The 18261-nt window shown below is 42.9% G+C and overlaps 1 protein-coding gene across 1 annotated transcript; it reads left to right on the top strand.

Moving 5' to 3' along the window:
* Positions 1–235: 235 nt before the first annotated feature.
* slc30a4 (solute carrier family 30 member 4) lies at positions 236–17982 on the top strand. Its single transcript, XM_072464912.1, has 8 exons — positions 236–333; positions 2042–2597; positions 5527–5673; positions 7125–7278; positions 13438–13633; positions 14643–14748; positions 14827–14961; positions 17509–17982. The coding sequence occupies exons 2-8, from the start codon at positions 2195–2197 to the stop codon at positions 17661–17663; spliced, it is 1296 nt and encodes a 431-aa protein (XP_072321013.1). The 5' UTR covers positions 236–333; positions 2042–2194; the 3' UTR covers positions 17664–17982.
* Positions 17983–18261: the final 279 nt, after the last annotated feature.

Genomic DNA, 18261 nt, shown 5'->3' with positions numbered 1-18261 from the left:
GAAACCCCTGAATATTAGAGCATTAAATTTAGATTTGTTATTGGAAAATAAATTGGCCCTTTTAGTCAAATCTAAAGCAGTTACCAGAAATATGCAACCTTTAAACTGGTTAAGGTAAATGCTTTACTGTAAAAAAAAAAAAAAAAAAAAACCTAACTCGAGATTTTATTTTTATTTATGTGCTCTCTCCACTCGAGATGATCTCTGGCGTTACTTCCGGGTTTCGCGGGCGAGTCGCGGTGAGTCTCGGAGTCGCACGCACTCTCACACTGTGATGACAGTTTTTAGTCTAACCAAGACATTAAATCATCAAATCTTCTCTGGGATCTGTCGGTAAGTCCTGCTTGTGTTTTCGTATGAACCAACAGGTTTATGGGATGTCTCAGCTTGTCATGCTATTGGATAGAAATTGCGCTAATGGTTACTAGCCTGTTACTGTTTAGCCACCGCTGTAGGTAAACTTCAACACTTTTACTATCTGTTGGGTTCGGTCTCGTAATGCGGTCTTTAAATGTCTTTAAATGCTGAAACGTGCATTTTTTCTCCCCCATAAAGCTACGTATTAATCCATGACATTGTAGCGAAAGGTCATCATAATTTTCGGCCCAAATCCAAGAAATTATTTGGACATTTTACCCAACATCAGGATTAAAATGTGACCTAAATCGTTTACATTGCAGAGTTGTTTCCCTTTTTAAGTCCCTTTTATTGCTGTTGCCTTCTGTCATTACAATTGTATTTGAAAGTCGATCATTTAAAGACTTTCGTCCTTTATTTGTGCATTGCTGTTTTGGTTTATCAGAATGTGCATACATTTACTAGCATCTATATATATCTGCTTAATCAGGGTCACGTGCAAATTACAATAATGTACACAACAAGGCAAGAGTTTTTGCTGTTTAGACACAAAATAGAACCTGTTCTGCTGAATATTGATTACAGCCTCTGAGATGACTGTTGTACAAATAATGAGTCATTCTTAAATATATTCTTTCAACATCGTTCTTTATATCGTATGGTCTATTTACTGCAATTATTTTAGTATTTGACAAGTCAGCAAGTAGTTTTTTGATTTGTCGACTAGTCAAACAATAATTTCTGTAGTATGTTTAGACTTTTAAATACACTGTCAGGCAAATAAAGATCGAAGTATGGTGACTTCTCGACAATGAAAAAAGTGTATTATTGATGAAAATAGGAAATCATTTATTATCTCTAAACATTTTTGTGTAATAATGTTGCTGTCTTTGTTACAAAAAGGTCTTTTGACATGTGTTACAGAGTCTGCATATGATTTTTATTATTTTGTTATTGTCGACTAGCCCCGATTAGTTAATCGCAGCAGTCGTAATATACAGTAATAGTTGGCGTTCTTTTCATTTGAAATGTACGCAAAAAGAAACTAATTCTGCACCAACTCACCAAAGCAACCTCCTATGTTTGTGCATTCTGTTCATTAGCAATGGCAATAAACCTTTTCTGATTCTGTAATTCTAATAGAGGCAATACAATTGACCTATGCTTAATCATCAAGATCATTATCTTTCTATTTGATCCAAAGAACCAAAGAATCTTTCACGTTTGACAATGACCCTTCATCTTACAAAAATATGCATTTTGCTGTATTGCAATAAAAATGTATAAAGTTGCGCAATCAAAATCTTGATGACATAGTGAAAAAAATAATATTGAGTATATTGTATATTGTAAAAACGAGCTGATTTAAAATGAACATGTAAAAAGTTAAATGTAAACTTTAAAATAACTGTTGTGATTAATTTGACAGACATTTCACATTCGTCTGATGTCAGCTAACACATTTGAAGACACTTTTTAACACAATTCTGTTGGACTGACACAATATTGTTTGAATATCGTTATTAGGATACTCCCAAAAAATATCGAGATGTACTTTTTTGTCAATAACGTCCAACCCCAATTGCATATTTGTGCATCATGTTCACTTCCTCTCATTGCACTACTATTGCCTGCTCCTCTGTTTTCAAGCTTACCTCACCATGTTTGTATTTCTCTCCTACAGATGCTAAATAATAGGCTTGTGATGCTGTTTTCGTCTCCTCATCGCCTCCTGGTCGAGCTGGGTCAATGATTACCTGAGCGGACGCTGACGGCTTCACACACACTTTCATTACTTTCACCCGGTTACACTTTGCTCGCCTGCCGTTTTACAACCATGTCGGGCGGCAGCTTCTTGAGCAAGATGAGGTCCGCTTTCCGAAAGGACCGGAGCGACTGGGACTTGAGCGACACGGCGCCTTTCGAGTTCTCGGACGAGCTGGCCGAAGAGGACGGACCGAAGTTCAACAAGCTGCGAGTGGTCGTGTCCGGGGAGATGTCGGACTATTCCTCAGGCGACGCTTCCAACGGCGTCGCGGTGAACACGCTGGTGGTCGGGGGGGCCGCGGACGACGACGACGACCTGCTGCTGGACGCGAGCTCGCTGAGTCCCGGGACGAACCTGGACCCGTGCGAGAACTGCATCAGGAAGAAAGAAGCGCTGAAGCACAAAAAGGTGATGAAGAGGCTGATCATCGCTGCAACGCTGTATTTCCTGTTCATGACTGGGGAAATTATAGGTAAGAACGACAATGATCTTAAAAAAAAAAAAGGCGTTTGTTTTGATTATTTATCAAATCAAATCAAATCAATTTATTTTTGTAAGGCCCAAAATCACAACAACAGTCGCCTCTGAGGGTCGACACCCTTTTGAAAATGTAATTCCTAAAAGTACTTTGTTAGACCCAGATTGATTTTGGTCTTCAGAATAATTATTTATACACATGATTGAATAAAACTAACAATTAAATTATTTAAATAAGTGATTAATCTGGCAAGAATATGAGATTTTTACAAACTTTGACCAAGATGAAGCTAAAGAGGTGCTGGTTGTATAGTATAGTATAGTATAGTATAGTATAGTATAGTATAGTATAGTATAGTATAGTATAGTATAGTATAGTATAGTATAGTATAGTATAGTGTATATATAATATGGGTTTTATTGTACGGCTAATATTCCTTACACAAAATGTTATATGTAATATTATATTGTATATTGCTTCGTGTCATCACAGTAAATATTTAAAAAACTACAGGTCTGACTAATGTATGCCCTGAAAATGACAGCACAAACTATTACATGAACAACATTTTCACATAAACATTCAAGTTTATAAACAGAAAAGCGAGTTGACAGAGCTTTATGAAGCAGTTAAACACGGATAATGAGTAACACATGACGAGCTCACACACAGGGCTGTATTTTTAGGCATCATCCGTAAATGACTAGTTACGTCTGGAAAACATGTTGCTCAATGAGGTTAACGCGTAAAAATGTGCCATAATTGTACAAATGCTTATCAAAAACAAACATTAAAACCAAGAACTAGTAATAGTTGTTCAAATGAATGCCACCTAATTTGTACAACAATATACATACTTCGAGGCTCATATTTTCTTAATAACAAACAATAAAAAACAGAATAAAGTGTTTGTAATTGAAATATTGGTATATATTTTGAAATTATTTAGTTTGGAAGCAAGTTTATATTGTTTCTATTTATAATGTGGTTTATTTAGGTCACTCAAGCGTAACAAAAGAAAAGGCGAGGTGGAAATTGGACTCCCCAAGTCAAACGATGAACTAAATGAAGCGTTACATGTAAGACTAGACTTGAGTGTTTTCTGCTTGAGCTGTGCTATTTGGTTTTTGTATTGTTTGTATATTTAAGCTCTACAAATACCAATGTCAATGCCTGATCCATTTCTTTAGCACGTGTACTACAGCAGCAGCTGTTATGCATCTTTTGTCAATGATGTGTTTGTGTACCTTTTTTCTTAGTTTGGATAATATAACAAAAGGAAGATCTTTACTTGTATTTATACTTAATAATAGGAACTTCTTGGTCGACTAATGACATGTCATTCTTAAGGGCCGTTCACACCGCAGCGTCCAAAGCGTCCAGTTTACATTCAAAGTCTATGTGGACGCGAGTCTTCCTGTTTTGTTTTTTTTGTGCGTCCAAAGCGGCCGACGCAGAAAAGTTGGACAAAGCTCAACTTTTCAGCGGCAGACGCCGCGCAGCAGCCAATCATAGATTACGCTCCAGTGACTTGATACGCACAATCCGCAAGAAGAGCCAAAACAAACTCCGCGACGATAAAAAAAAAAAAAAAAATCCTCACGATGCAGCTCTTGGAGCAAATGATGATATTCACAAAACTCTGCTCAGCTCTGAAGTACTGGGGGTCCCAGACAAGCCCCGGAGCCCATCGCCTCTGTTTTTTTGAAGTTGATACACCAAAGCCACTTTCCCCACCTGTTCTTCCATCGCACAGCTACACAAGGAAACACAACAACCCCTCCACTGCACATGTGCTCTGGACGCCCCGGACGCCCTGGACGCATGTCCGAGTGGTCTGCCTTAAAATGTATAGACGTCCAACTCCTGCGTCGGGCGCGAATTGGACGCCGCAGTCTGAACGCGGCTTTATCAGTTAGTCAACTAAAGGGGGTGTGGTTAAAAACTTTCAAAACCAACAAGTATCTTTAAGTATAGGACCAAAGTGAAGTGAAAAAACACTTGCATGAAAAAATAAATAAAAATAAAATAATACTAATACAAAAAATTTAATTTAAATAAAAAAAAAAAAAAATAAATTAAAAAAAATAAATAAGTACTTTAAAACCATGTAAGACAGTCATTTTGTAAATTGTGAATTTAATCTACCTTTTTACATATAATTTACCCAAAAAATACAACATTTTGAGCTGCCCTCTCCTTTTGCTGTTGTTGCCCTAAATCTTATCTAAATAAAAGTACTGACTAAACAATTAAGACATACAGCCCTACATAATAATATAACAATAGAATAAATACTAATTCACAACTTTACTGGCCAGAATTGATTATATTTTTATGAATGTATTTTTATGAGTCAAATTAATGGTTTGATTGCAATTAGAGCTGCAACACACGATTATTTTTCAGATTAATTGACTAGTTAAACAATCATTATTCTTGTACAGATTATTGAGAATTTTTAAGCACATTTTAAACAAACGAAGGTTAAAATATGGCAACTGAAGGCTTCTAGATGGAGAGTATTTACGAATCAATTGTATTATTGAAATTGTTAATTTCTTTTTGACGTTTTGATCTAATAATGCGGCTGTCGTTGTTATAAAAAAAAAAACTCTTTGTGTGTGTGTGTTTTTCAGAGTATGTATTGTCCAGATTACCATTATCAAAATACAAATAAATAATAATGAACAAAATAATAAATAATGACAAATATCAATTGTTGCAGCCCTAATTGGTATTACCCTGTACATTTGTTCAAGAACCAGATTTACCAATGATAATGATGCTTTGGTCAAACTTTTAACCAGTGATATACATTAAAATTCCATTAACAATCTAGAAATGAGTTTATTTCCTCTTAATGTCGCTACACAATAATAATAAAACAAACTGTCTAATGTTTTTCATGTTTCTCTTCCAGGCGGTTATGTGTCGAACAGTCTGGCCATTATGACTGATGCCGTGCACATGTTGACGGATGTGGTGGGCATTTTGTTTTCACTTCTGGCTCTGTGGCTCTCCACCAAACCTCCGACGAAGAGATTCACCTTTGGACTGCACAGACTCGGTGCGTCTTTCAGTCTTACACACAAACGTTCACGGCCTGCCACCACTTCCTCTTCCGCTCGATGAAAAAGCACGTCAGGACTCGCTCAGATAGAAATGGAAGACGCTGTCAATATTTGAGTTACAGTAAAGTGTTTTTTGTGCTCGAGACAGTAGGCAAAAATTCATACTGTTTGTCGAACTGTTAAAGGGTAAATATCATTAGATTTTAACCATGTTCTGACATTGCTTCCAATTCAAAAACATAACTGGAGTAGCATTTAGCTTTATTCGCACTAGTTTGAGGAATCCTGGTTAGAAAGTCCCCTCCTCGCCGATTCTCTAACCGTCTCTGCAACGCCGCGATAACGTTTATTCGATAATAACTGCTTTTTATTCGATAATAACTGACATTTATTCAATAATAACTGCCGTTTCTTCGATAATAACTGACCTTTCTTCGATAATAACTGACGTTTATTCGATAATGGCTGACGTTTATTCAATAATAACTGACGTTTCTTTGATAAGATAATAACTGCCGTTTCTTCGTTAATAACTGCAGTTTCTTCGATAATAACTGACCTTTCTTCAATAATAGCTGACGTTTATTCGATAATAACTGACCTTTCTTCAATAATAGCTGACGTTTATTCGATAATAACTGACCTTTCTTCAATAATAGCTGAAGTTTATTCGATAATAGCTGACGTTTATTCGATAATAACTGACCTTTCTTCGATAATAGCTGACCTTTCTTCCATAATAGCTGACGTTTCTTCGATAATAGCTGACGTTTCTTTGATAATAGCTGACGTTTCTTTGATAATAGCTGACGTTTCTTCGATAATAGCTGACGTTTCTTCGATAATAGCTGACGTTTCTTCGATAATAACTGACGTTTCTTCGATAATAACTGACGTTTCTTCGATAATAGCTGACGTGGCACAGAGAATCTTCGCCAGACTCGTTCTGTGACTTTCTGTCGTCTTATCATGATCAGTACAGTTGCGTGCTGAGACCAGGAAGTAAACTGACAGCCTGTTCTATGAAACATGTATTTAAGACTATTGAGTGCCGGCGCCATCTGCTGGCTGCAAGGGGGAATTACAGTTTACAGCGTTGGAAATAGGCCGAAATCCCGAAAACAAAATGTAATTTTGTTATATTTTCTAAAACATGAGATGCCAAACTAAAGGTAATCAAGAGATTTTTTAAAGGCTAATAACAATAGAAATAATGCACAATATTTCACCTTTGAAGACTAAGAACCAGCCCCAGACAGGACAAAACCAGATCTAAACCAGGACTAAACTCCCGTTAATCAAGTTTCCCTCGCCTGGATTGACAAAACGATAACAATCAACTCATAAATAACAAATAATTTCTTACTTGTCTGTTTTGTGATTTTAACGCACATTTTCTTCTCTTTCTGTAAAGCGTTTTGAGTGACCGTGTGTTTGGATTGTGCAGAGGTGGTGTCTGCGGTGCTGAGTGTGATGCTCATCTACATCCTCACCGCGGTCCTGCTGTTCGAGGCTGTGCAGAGGACCATGAGCCAGGACTTCGACATCGATGGCGACGTCATGCTCATCACCGCAGCTGTGGGCGTTGCCGTCAACCTCATGTGAGCGCAGTGAATCCAAACCTTTTTCAGCCTAAATGTGCATGATCGTTTCTTAAATTCGTATCAAGTCTAGAAACTCGCAGGAACAAACTTTGATGCTGACAAAATCAAAAGAGTTGTAGATGTGATTACGACAGAGAAGAAACTGCAGTAATGAACGGCTACGAGCGTAAATTGTGTGTCCGCGTGCTCTTACACCCGTGAAGAGCTCTTATCCATCAGAAACACAACTCCTACGGACCTAGTTCCAGTTTTTTCAGCATCTGTTGCAGAAATAGCTCTTATTTTGGCCAAATGTGTGAGACGCCGTGTAGTGGCAAAAATCTCTCGATAAGACAAAGAAGCAGGTTGTCTCGTTTCAAAAGTAAACTGTTTAATCTTGTGGTTGAATCAGAAAGAAACTCGTGTGCGTCTGTCTCTTCCCTGCTCCCCAAAATGTGTGTCTCCCAAGTCCTCCCGTCCCACGTCTGTCCCCTTCCCTAAATCACAGATGGTCACATGACCACACACACACACAGAAGTTCCCGGTCACTGGTCTCTCAGGTACAAAGGAACCAAGGAGCAAATGGGACATAAAAGAAACAGGGGTTTCAGGAAGGAGACAGTACATAACATTTGCATTAATTCAATTCACATGTCTTGCTGGCTTTGTCCTAGTGTGAAACAGAACATGGGACTTCCTAGTCACTCCAGGAGGTCCGGACATGTAAATTTCCAGGCCAAGAGGAGTTGTGTCAGGCTGTTGACTGTGTTAGAACTAAATCAAATTAAGATAGAATTTGAAAATTGAAAAGCAAAGGGCCAGCCGCAAAAGAGGAGGGCGCGCTGGTGCGTCTGAGGAAACAAGGCACACTCTAACGTGAGATCACTACCCAACAAACTGGACGAACTAGCGCTGCTGATGAGATGAAACGGAGACTTTTCTTCATCTCCTGTTTTGTGCTTTTACGGAGACGTGGCTCAGCGAGTCGGTCCCGGACTCCACCGTACAGCTGGAGGGCCGCTCTGCTCTGACCGGGTGCGAGAGCTCTCCAGAGGGAAAAGACGCGGTGGAGTCTGTTTCTACATCAACAACGCCTGGTCTTCAGATGTGACGTGATCTCCAAACACTGTTCTCTTGATCTGGAATATATTTTCATCAACTGCAAACCATTCTTTTCTCCACGTGAGTTTGCGTCATTCATCCTGGCCACTGTTTACATTCCACCGAGCGCGAATGTGCAGGAGGCACAGCGCGCGCTCGCGGACCAGGTTCTGAGTGTGTTGCGGAAATTCGCGCTGGAAACGACGTAAACATTGCCATGCGCCGCTGTCAATAGCGCACACGGACCCTAATTAGCGACGCACGCGTCTTCCGGGCATAAGTTGAAGCCGGCGAAATAAGTTTAAAGATGCGAGAGACGGGGGCGCCTCGTACGTGTGAGACAGGAGCGCCTCGTACGTGTGAGACAGGAGCGCCTCGTACGTGTGAGACAGGAGCGCCTCGTACGTGTGAGACAGGAGCGCCTCGTACGTGTGAGACAGGAGCGCCTCGTACGTGTGAGACAGGAGCGCCTCGTACGTGTGAGACAGGAGCGCCTCGTACGTGTGTGAGACGGGAGCGCCTCGTACGTGTGAGACGGGAGCGCCTCGTACGTGTGAGACGGGAGCGCCTCGTACGTGTGAGACGGGAGCGCCTCGTACGTGTGAGAGACGGGAGCGCCTCGTACGTGTGAGAGACGGGAGCGCCTCGTACGTGTGAGACGGGAGCGCCTCGTACGTGTGAGACGGGAGCGCCTCGTACGTGTGAGACGGGAGCGCCTCGTACGTGTGAGACGGGAGCGCCTCGTACGTGTGAGACGGGAGCGCCTCGTACGTGTGAGACGGGAGCGCCTCGTACGTGTGAGACGGGAGCGCCTCGTACGTGTGAGAGACGGGAGCGCCTCGTACGTGTGAGAGACGGGAGCGCCTCGTACGTGTGAGAGACGGGAGCGCCTCGTACGTGTGAGAGACGGGAGCGCCTCGTACGTGTGAGAGACGGGAGCGCCTCGTACGTGTGAGAGACGGGAGCGCCTCGTACGTGTGAGAGACGGGAGCGCCTCGTACGTGTGAGAGACGGGAGCGCCTCGTACGTGTGAGAGACGGGAGCGCCTCGTACGTGTGAGAGACTGGAGCGCCTCGTACGTGTGAGAGACGGGAGCGCCTCGTACGTGTGAGAGACGGGAGCGCCTCGTACGTGTGAGACGGGAGCGCCTCGTACGTGTGAGAGACGGGAGCGCCTCGTACGTGTGAGACGGGAGCGCCTCGTACGTGTGAGACGGGAGCGCCTCGTACGTGTGAGACGGGAGCGCCTCGTACGTGTGAGACGGGAGCGCCTCGTACGTGTGAGACGGGAGCGCCTCGTACGTGTGAGACGGGAGCGCCTCGTACGTGTGAGAGACGGGAGCGCCTCGTACGTGTGATAGACGGGAGCGCCTCGTACGTGTGAGAGACGGGAGCGCCTCGTACGTGTGAGAGACTGGAGCGCCTCGTACGTGTGAGAGACTGGAGCGCCTCGTACGTGTGAGAGACTGGAGCGCCTCGTACGTGTGAGAGACGGGAGCGCCTCGTACGTGTGAGAGACGGGAGCGCCTCGTACGTGTGAGAGACGGGAGCGCCTCGTACGTGTGAGAGACGGGAGCGCCTCGTACGTGTGAGACGGGAGCGCCTCGTACGTGTGAGACGGGAGCGCCTCGTACGTGTGAGACGGGAGCGCCTCGTACGTGTGAGAGACGGGAGCGCCTCGTACGTGTGAGAGACGGGAGCGCCTCGTACGTGTGAGAGACGGGAGCGCCTCGCACGTGTGAGAGACGGGAGCGCCTCGCACGTGTGAGAGACGGGAGCGCCTCGCACGTGTGAGAGACGGGAGCGCCTCGCACGTGTGAGAGACGGGAGCGCCTCGCACGTGTGAGAGACGGGAGCGCCTCGCACGTGTGAGAGACGGGAGCGCCTCGCACGTGTGAGAGACGGGAGCGCCTCGCACGTGTGAGACGGGAGCGCCTCGCACGTGTGAGACGGGAGCGCCTCGCACGTGTGAGACGGGAGCGCCTCGCACGTGTGAGACGGGAGAGCCTCGCACGTGTGAGACGGGAGAGCCTCGCACGTGTGAGACGGGAGCGCCTCGCACGTGTGAGACGGGAGCGCCTCGTACGTGTGTGAGACGGGAGCGCCTCGTACGTGTGTGAGACGGGAGCGCCTCGTACGTGTGTGAGACGGGAGCGCCTCGTACGTGTGAGACACGGGAGCGCCTCGTACGTGTGAGACACGGGAGAGCCTCGTACGTGTGAGACACGGGAGAGCCTCGTACGTGTGAGACACGGGAGAGCCTCGTACGTGTGAGACACGGGAGAGCCTCGTACGTGTGAGACACGGGAGAGCCTCGTACGTGTGAGACACGGGAGAGCCTCGTACGTGTGTGAGCGCCTCGTACGTGTGAGACGGGAGCGCCTCGTACGTGTGAGACACGGGAGAGCCTCGTACGTGTGTGAGCGCCTCGTACGTGTGAGACGGGAGCGCCTCGTACGTGTGAGACGGGAGCGACGGGAGCGCCTCGTACGTGTGAGACGGGAGCGACGGGAGCGCCTCGTACGTGTGAGACGGGAGCGACGGGAGCGCCTCGTACGTGTGAGACGGGAGCGACGGGAGCGCCTCGTACGTGTGAGACGGGAGCTCCTCGTACGTGTGTGAGACGGGAGCGACGGGAGCGCCTCGTACGTGTGAGACGGGAGCGCCTCGTACGTGTGAGAGACGGGAGCGCCTCGTACGTGTGAGAGACGGGAGCGCCTCGTACGTGTGAGAGACGGGAGCGCCTCGTACGTGTGAGAGACGGGAGCGCCTCGTACGTGTGAGAGACGGGAGCGCCTCGTACGTGTGAGACACGGGAGCGCCTCGTACGTGTGAGAGACGGGAGCGCCTCGTACGTGTGAGACACGGGAGCGCCTCGTACGTGTGAGAGACGGGAGCGCCTCGTACGTGTGTGAGACGGGAGCGCCTCGTACGTGTGTGAGACGGGAGCGCCTCGTACGTGTGTGAGATGTATTATTTTGATTTGTTGTGTAAAATCTTTTCATATTCTACTTTTGATACTGCTAAGTTGATGCTTTATAGTGATTCAAGTTGACTTTTATGCTAGTTTTTGTAACTCTGTTATTTTACACTGTGACTTAATTATTTACACTGGTGTTTTGTCTGTTTGAAGGTTTTTACCTGACTTTTAATGCCAATGGCTCTGCAACATTAAAGAGTGGAAATGTGTCTAATGCAAAACATTGTATCAGATGAAACAGCTGCTTTGACCCTTGACCCAGACTGACTCTGTCAACAATACTCAACATGCTCTTGTTGTTGAGTTGAGTCTTAACTAGTAGCTTGTGATTTGTAAGTTGTAACTTCTGTTAAAAAACAGTGAATAAAGCAGACTAGTTGAGTTTATTTCAATCTGCATTTAAGCCTTGTGTTTGATTGTCGTCCTTGTTCAAGTGTCTTCAACTTAATTTAACGAAGTAGCTTGTGTTACGCTGTTGTAACATTATGCAAATATGGCATGGTTTAGGTCCGGACCTAATGAGTCCGGACCTAAACCTAAACCTCTGGATTCGAATCCGGACTTGAACCTGAATGCGGGTTTAGGTATGCATCCCTACTTGTGTATTGTCCTGGGAGATTTTAACAAGGAGAATCTCAGCCACAAACTCCCAAAGGACAGACAGTTTATTAAATTCCCGACCAGAGAGCAGAACACACTGGATCACGGTTACACAACAGTCAGCAATGCCTTCCACGCCGTTGCCAAAGCAGCAGTTCTCAAACGACAACCCCGCCTCTGTGTGCAGTGGCCCCTGTCTTCACTGGCATTTTTTAACACCTCCCTGGAGTCATGCCATGTCCCAGCCTGCTTCAAGTCGTCCATCATTGTCCCTGTCCCCAAGAAGCCCCGGATCACTGGACTTAATGACTACCAGACGTGTGACGCTAACGTCTGTCATGAAGTCATTTGAGCGTCTGGTTCAGCGAGTTCAACACCCAGAAGACAGTGGAGATGATCGTGGACTTCAGGAAAGTCATAGCCCCCCAGCCCCCCCTCGCTATCACAGACTTCCCCCATCACCACCGTGGATTCCCTCCGCTTTCTCTGCACCACCATCACCCATTTGTTTAAATTCGGTTCTTACAAACACAAAATAAAGCACTCAAGTACTGATTTCTTTCTGCTTGGTACTTTGAAAGATGTTTTGTGAGGCACTTTTGAACTGATGGTTATTTGAACATCCTTTTAAGTTGTTCCTTTTATATTATTCCAAAATTTGATACCACAAAACGAATCACAAAAGCTTTTGATCCACATCAGAACTAAAACTCATCTGAACATCAGAACTTATTTTTATTTTTTTAAGGATTTTTGGCTTGTAGGCTTTATTGGACAAGACAGCTGAGCCTGAAATGGGGATGAGAGCGATGGGAGGACAAGCAGTACATTTCCGGAGTCGGGAATCGAACTCGCAACACTGCATGTGCGCTGCCACCTTAACCACTCTACCACTGGGCAGCACTGAAAATCACATTCTATTGTACACAACAAAAAAGAGTAATCATCTGTATTCTATTTCACTGTTAGTATTGGTGTTTGCAGTTACTAGTGGTGTGTCATTTCTGCAGCTACTCATGATCTTTGTTTGTAGACTTCCTCGTACCTTCCGTTGTCCCCTGCACTTTGTTTACTCTCGTATTAAATGTTTTATTTATTTGTTCATCTTATCGTGTCTCTATTGGTCTAATGAACAAATCAAACAACGACCAGCTGCTTTAGCACGGAAACTCCCACAGTAAAATATGAAGCCGTTAGCCATTAACGGTACAATCGTATGGGCCGCAGGGTTCAAAGTGTGGGAAAAAAGTAGCGGCTTAAAGTCCGAAAAGTACAATACTTTTCTGTTGTTTTTGCATCAACTTCTGTGCAGCTGTGAGTGCAGTTTTTCGGTCAGATTCATGGTCAGATCCTCGTGATATTTCATAGTTTTGAGAGCTTTTCCGGAGCCCTTTTTTTAGTCGACGAATCGGTTGGTCAGGGTTTGTTTTTGCCGTCTACAGCCTTAATCTTCAGTGGGACTTACTTTGTCTCCCTGTTCCTCCATCTCTCCGTAGAATGGGTTTCTTGCTGAACCAGAACGGCCACCTCCACGGTCACTCTCACGGCGCAGCGGCGGTGCAGGTTTCCGGGCCCAAATCGCAGCAGAAGTCGCACGGGAGCCTGGCGGTCCGGGCGGCGTTCATCCACGCTTTGGGAGACCTGCTCCAGAGCGTCGGCGTGCTCATCGCCGCTTACATCGTCCGCTTTAAGGTCAGTTTAGTTGTGTTTTTGACATTGTTTTCTTTACTTTTTTGTTGTTGTTCATTTTCTTTTTCTATTTTCCATTTTTAAAAAGTTTAAACATAGAACACAGAACAATACAGAACACAAAATGACCAGAGAGCAAGAATCTAAACAAGAACACAGGTAGACGTCAACGAACCTTGAAAGAAACAAAATCACGGCGCATTCAAATTAAAATAGAAGTCCCACTGAGTCCAAAGTCTGTCAAATTTATCCCTTTACAAATTCAGTCTCGTGTGGCTCGAACTCGCACAGCTCATTTTTGGAGAATTTTGGTTTGTAAATATTGTGTGATTTATTTGACAGACATTTCACATTTGTCTGATAATTAAATCCCAGTGTAAAGATTGATATTGTGATATCCATTTTGTCATAGTAGGAAGGTCCTGGGTTTCATTTCCTTTTTTAAAGGACAAATATTATGCATTATTCATTTTCTTATTTGCGTTTTAAACATGCTCTTGAGAAACTCATCTTTTGAAAAATCAACCAAAAACACCAGGCCAACTCCAGCATCTGTCACCATTAGACCAAGTTAAACCTGCAAGCGGCAATGAAGGGCCTTGAACCCCACTAGACCTGTTGTCTGGTCATGGAAACTTACTTGAACCACACAGATTTATTCTGAAATGTACTTACATTTTTGCAAATAGGGTTTTTTAATGTGCTAAAGTATATGGATTTGTTAAATAATAATAATAATAAAAACCTAAAGAAAATGTGCCAACATTTTGATTAATATGATTCTTTTCTTTTATTGACTAAAAATAACTGACTAAAAATAACAGTAGAGACATTGGCGCCAAAGCTAAAGGGAGTCTTGAAATAAGCAAAAGAAGTTCATCAAAAAAGAAATCCATTTGTCTTTGAACTTATCTTTTTAACTGACAGCTTGAGTTTACTGTTACAGAACAAAACAAGTTGAAATTGAGTAGAAAAACGCTTTTGACTAAATGTTTTCTCCCCTGTCTTGAAGCCGGAGTATAAGCTGGCCGACCCCATTTGCACCTACATATTCTCAGTGTTGGTCCTTTGCACAACATTCCGCATCATTCGAGACACCGTCGTCATAGTGCTCGAAGGTAAGGCTCATTTCCTCTACCCACAAAACACCAGTATTCCTAGCTCCAGTTCGAGCCTGTGATTTTGTCCTATTTCAGGTGTTCCGCGACATCTGGACACTCAGCGGATCAGGGACGATCTCCTGAAACTCGAGGACGTCCAGTCCGTGGACGAGCTCAACGTCTGGGCTCTGACTGCGGACAAAACGGCAGCTCTAGTGCATCTGCAGCTCAGTGAGTAAATCTGTCCACACTAAAACACCTGCCTGAATTGCTAACTCCAACCAACGCCACATCCTCGTTTACTACATACATCTATAAATCTCCATTAAAGCAGAACTAAGAAGCGATAGAGCTCCCCCTGCAGCTCCTTTGTAACAATACACCGTCAGAGAACAGACACAAATTTGAAACTACTCGGTACAATCTCATACAAAAACATTTAACGTGCCAAATATTTTAAAAAGCCAGCCAGGGTTCAGAGGAGAGTTGTCGTTGGGTGGATTGTTTTCCATTCCGAGACAGTAGGGGGCGACGACGGACACTTCCAACAGCCTGAAAATACATAATTCACCATCACAGGGACTTACACAGTTTATTATGCAAATGTTACTTTGTTCTCCTTTAAGTGTTAAGTTTCTATCTAGGGGTGTGCTAAAATATTGAAATGCCGTGGGTATTTTATGTGGCAGAAAAAGTGTCAAAGGGTTAACCCGTTACCATCCACTTGCTCGCCCGCTCGCATTTTCTCGCATCATCTCAAATATTCTCTTACATCATCACTTATATTTCCGTGGTCAATACCAGCAAGTTATGCATCATTTTAAAGCTTATTTTCTCAACAAAACAAATATGTCATTGATTGAATTATATGCCCCAAGAAGCAATTGCCAATAGTTTGTGAGAAAGTCTCAACTTTTACAAACGCATGTCCTACCTGTTTGCTGTTTATGACGGACGAAACGGCTTTAATTCTGTACATCCTTGTGCTCAGTCTGTCCGTAAGGAATCATTGAACAACAATATCCACTTGTATTTTTCCTGAAGTTTTCCGATTTTGAGATATTGTCAAGTAAACAAAGTTTTCTTCGTTGACGATAGTCAGAGAATGCGCTCGTCCGGCGCATTTCTCCGTCCATAACAAATGACCTGTTTGACTTATAAGATGGTGTTTGGCATCGATCTCTTCTTCAGACTGTTACCTACAGAATGAGACCATCTATTTTTTCTGTCCACCGGTTTGTTCCCTACAGCCTCCGGAGGAAAAAAATGCGCCGCTTCCGACGCGCGAAGCTAACGTGTTTTTAGCCACATAGCTAACGTTAGCAGTGACTTAGCGGACTTTGATTGACATATTATTCTAGCCAATAAGAATAGCTTCAGAATGCGGGGCGGGACTTAGGGGTCCCACACACAGAATCCTCTGTATTCACGTGCGTAACTGCTGTAAAGAGACCGATTTTTGGGCAGGAGGCAACTGGATTTTATGCATAACGTTTTCTGATTTTATTAGCCTTTTGGTCGCGCATTTTGTTAGATATATGTATTATTATACCAATACAAAAATAAAATAAAAATATTATTTATTTTCTTTTTTTCACCTCTATATGGGAAATTCATGGATAAACTCATATTTACACATTTTCACATACATTGTTTTTAACAGTTATAATAGGTATTAGTGGCCTACAAAACATCATGTATGTTTTATGATCATAGAGGAGCTAAAATTGTAATAAAACAGTTTGGCACAGTTGGCACATATTTGGATCACTTGTTCCGAATATACTTTTTGATACAAAAAGGTCAACAGCACCAAAATGCCTGTTCCTAGAGATCTGAAACTTTACACAGTTGTTGTCAACAAGATAAACATCATGTACAGTGAACAGCATATGCACACAATGAAATATGTCATGCTCAGGACCATTACAAATTGACAATATTCAGGCGAGACTAAAAAAGGATGTTTTGTTTATGTTTGGGCTTCTGTAGTGTAAGTTCTGAAGCCCTGACAGTGTTCATGTGCACATCTGCAGAAACTAGAAGGCCTAAGCTTTCTAATGCTGCATCACACTTGCATGTGGAACATAAGATCCTCTTTTAATAAGCAATGCCATTTGGGTATGTCCAACCATTGTGCACAGGGCAAAATAGGTGGGTGGTAACAGGTTAAAGAACATTTTAAAATGTTTTAGGACTAAGTGTGTCACAGTATCAGATGTTAGTGTAAGAAAAACGTTGTGATTTAACGATATTGAGACTGACGAAACAACTGTGATATCTTTAATTCTTTCATTCCTGTGGTCAGCATGTTACTGTTCCTCAAGTTTGTGACCGGCTTTAAAGAACTGAACTTTCTGAAAGACAAAATTAATTTAAATTTGACAATCAATAACAGCAAGATAAAAAAGGTTATTTACATTTAGGTCTATTTTTTGGGCGATAGATTGAACCAAGAATACTTAATTTTGCCTAAAAAATTTGGCCGTTCGTAAGCCAGATCTAAAACCATAAGAAAACTTTACCTTTTTAGTCCTGCTCACAAATGTAGTGAAGTAAAAGTAAAAAGTATCCACTGTAAAATGCACTAGACACCTAAATATGTACTTAAAATATTGAACAATTATTTACTAACTGAAGTTGTCTTTGATAACATTAATCAGGATGTATGCGTTGTTTTTGAAGAAGAAAATAGATGAGTGCAAATACATCTTGTACATAAAATAAAAACTACACACAATCTGACTCAACACTGTCTCCTTTTCTCATCACCTACAGCGCCCTCCAGTGGCACAAACTGGGAGGAGGTCCAGTCCAAAGCCCGTCACCTGCTGCTTCGCACGTACGGCGTCAGTCGATGCACGGTTCAGGTCCAAACTTTCAGGCAACGACAAAACTACAGCTGTACAAACTGCCTGCCGCCCACAGGTTAAAGGCGCCGTGGAGCTGGACTTTCATTACACTGACTCTTATTTCTGTCGGCTGTCTTTACCGGACCAGGAGTGTGCAGAGTGTTGCCAAAGGAAAAACTGGAGCAGGGTTGTTAAATAAAAGGTTCGGTTTGCTTCCTAAAGGTCTTACGTTACACTTTTTAGATTTGGACAACCCAGTCGCCAACTTAGCACGTGGAAATGGGATAAAACATGACAATTACACAACACCGCAAAGGTAAATCACAATACTAAAACTAAAATAATTGTATTTTGATAATTGTGGTATTTATCTGGACTGTGTAGACATCAAAAAGACAACCACATTATATAAACATAATTTATTTTTGTCAATACTGCACTAAATATTTTCTATTTAAAAGCTTTCATTCACCATATTTCAATATTTATTTGGTTAAAAAGGTATTTCATAAGCCTCAATCTTCAACAGAAATAATTGTTGATAATCAAATGAATAATAGTTTGACTAGTCGGCTATTAAACTGATTATTTCTAGCGCTATTACTACTAATAATATTGCATTTATAGCACGTTTTTGACACTCAAAGATACTTTACATTGCATTATTCATTCACTCCAC

Source organism: Eucyclogobius newberryi, unplaced genomic scaffold (assembly GCF_026437365.1).
Source record: "Eucyclogobius newberryi isolate DKJ021-1_F unplaced genomic scaffold, fEucNew1.0.hap1 SCAF_5, whole genome shotgun sequence".
NCBI classification, from domain to species: Eukaryota; Metazoa; Chordata; class Actinopteri; order Gobiiformes; family Gobiidae; genus Eucyclogobius; species Eucyclogobius newberryi.
Note: the sequence above shows the minus strand (reverse complement) of the source record. Positions and strands in the feature narration are given on the sequence as shown.

What these genes read in the sequence shown, in the direction of transcription:
- slc30a4 (XM_072464912.1), top strand. Translation starts at nt 2,195, where the DNA reads ATGTCGGGCGGCAGCTTCTTGAGCAAGATGAGGTCCGCTTTCCGAAAG. An exon ending in CATGACTGGGGAAATTATAG is followed by an intron (nt 2,598 to 5,526) that starts GTAAGAACGACA and finishes TTTCTCTTCCAG; the next exon opens with GCGGTTATGTGTCGAACAGT. An exon ending in CTTACATCGTCCGCTTTAAG is followed by an intron (nt 13,634 to 14,642) that starts GTCAGTTTAGTT and finishes CCTGTCTTGAAG; the next exon opens with CCGGAGTATAAGCTGGCCGA.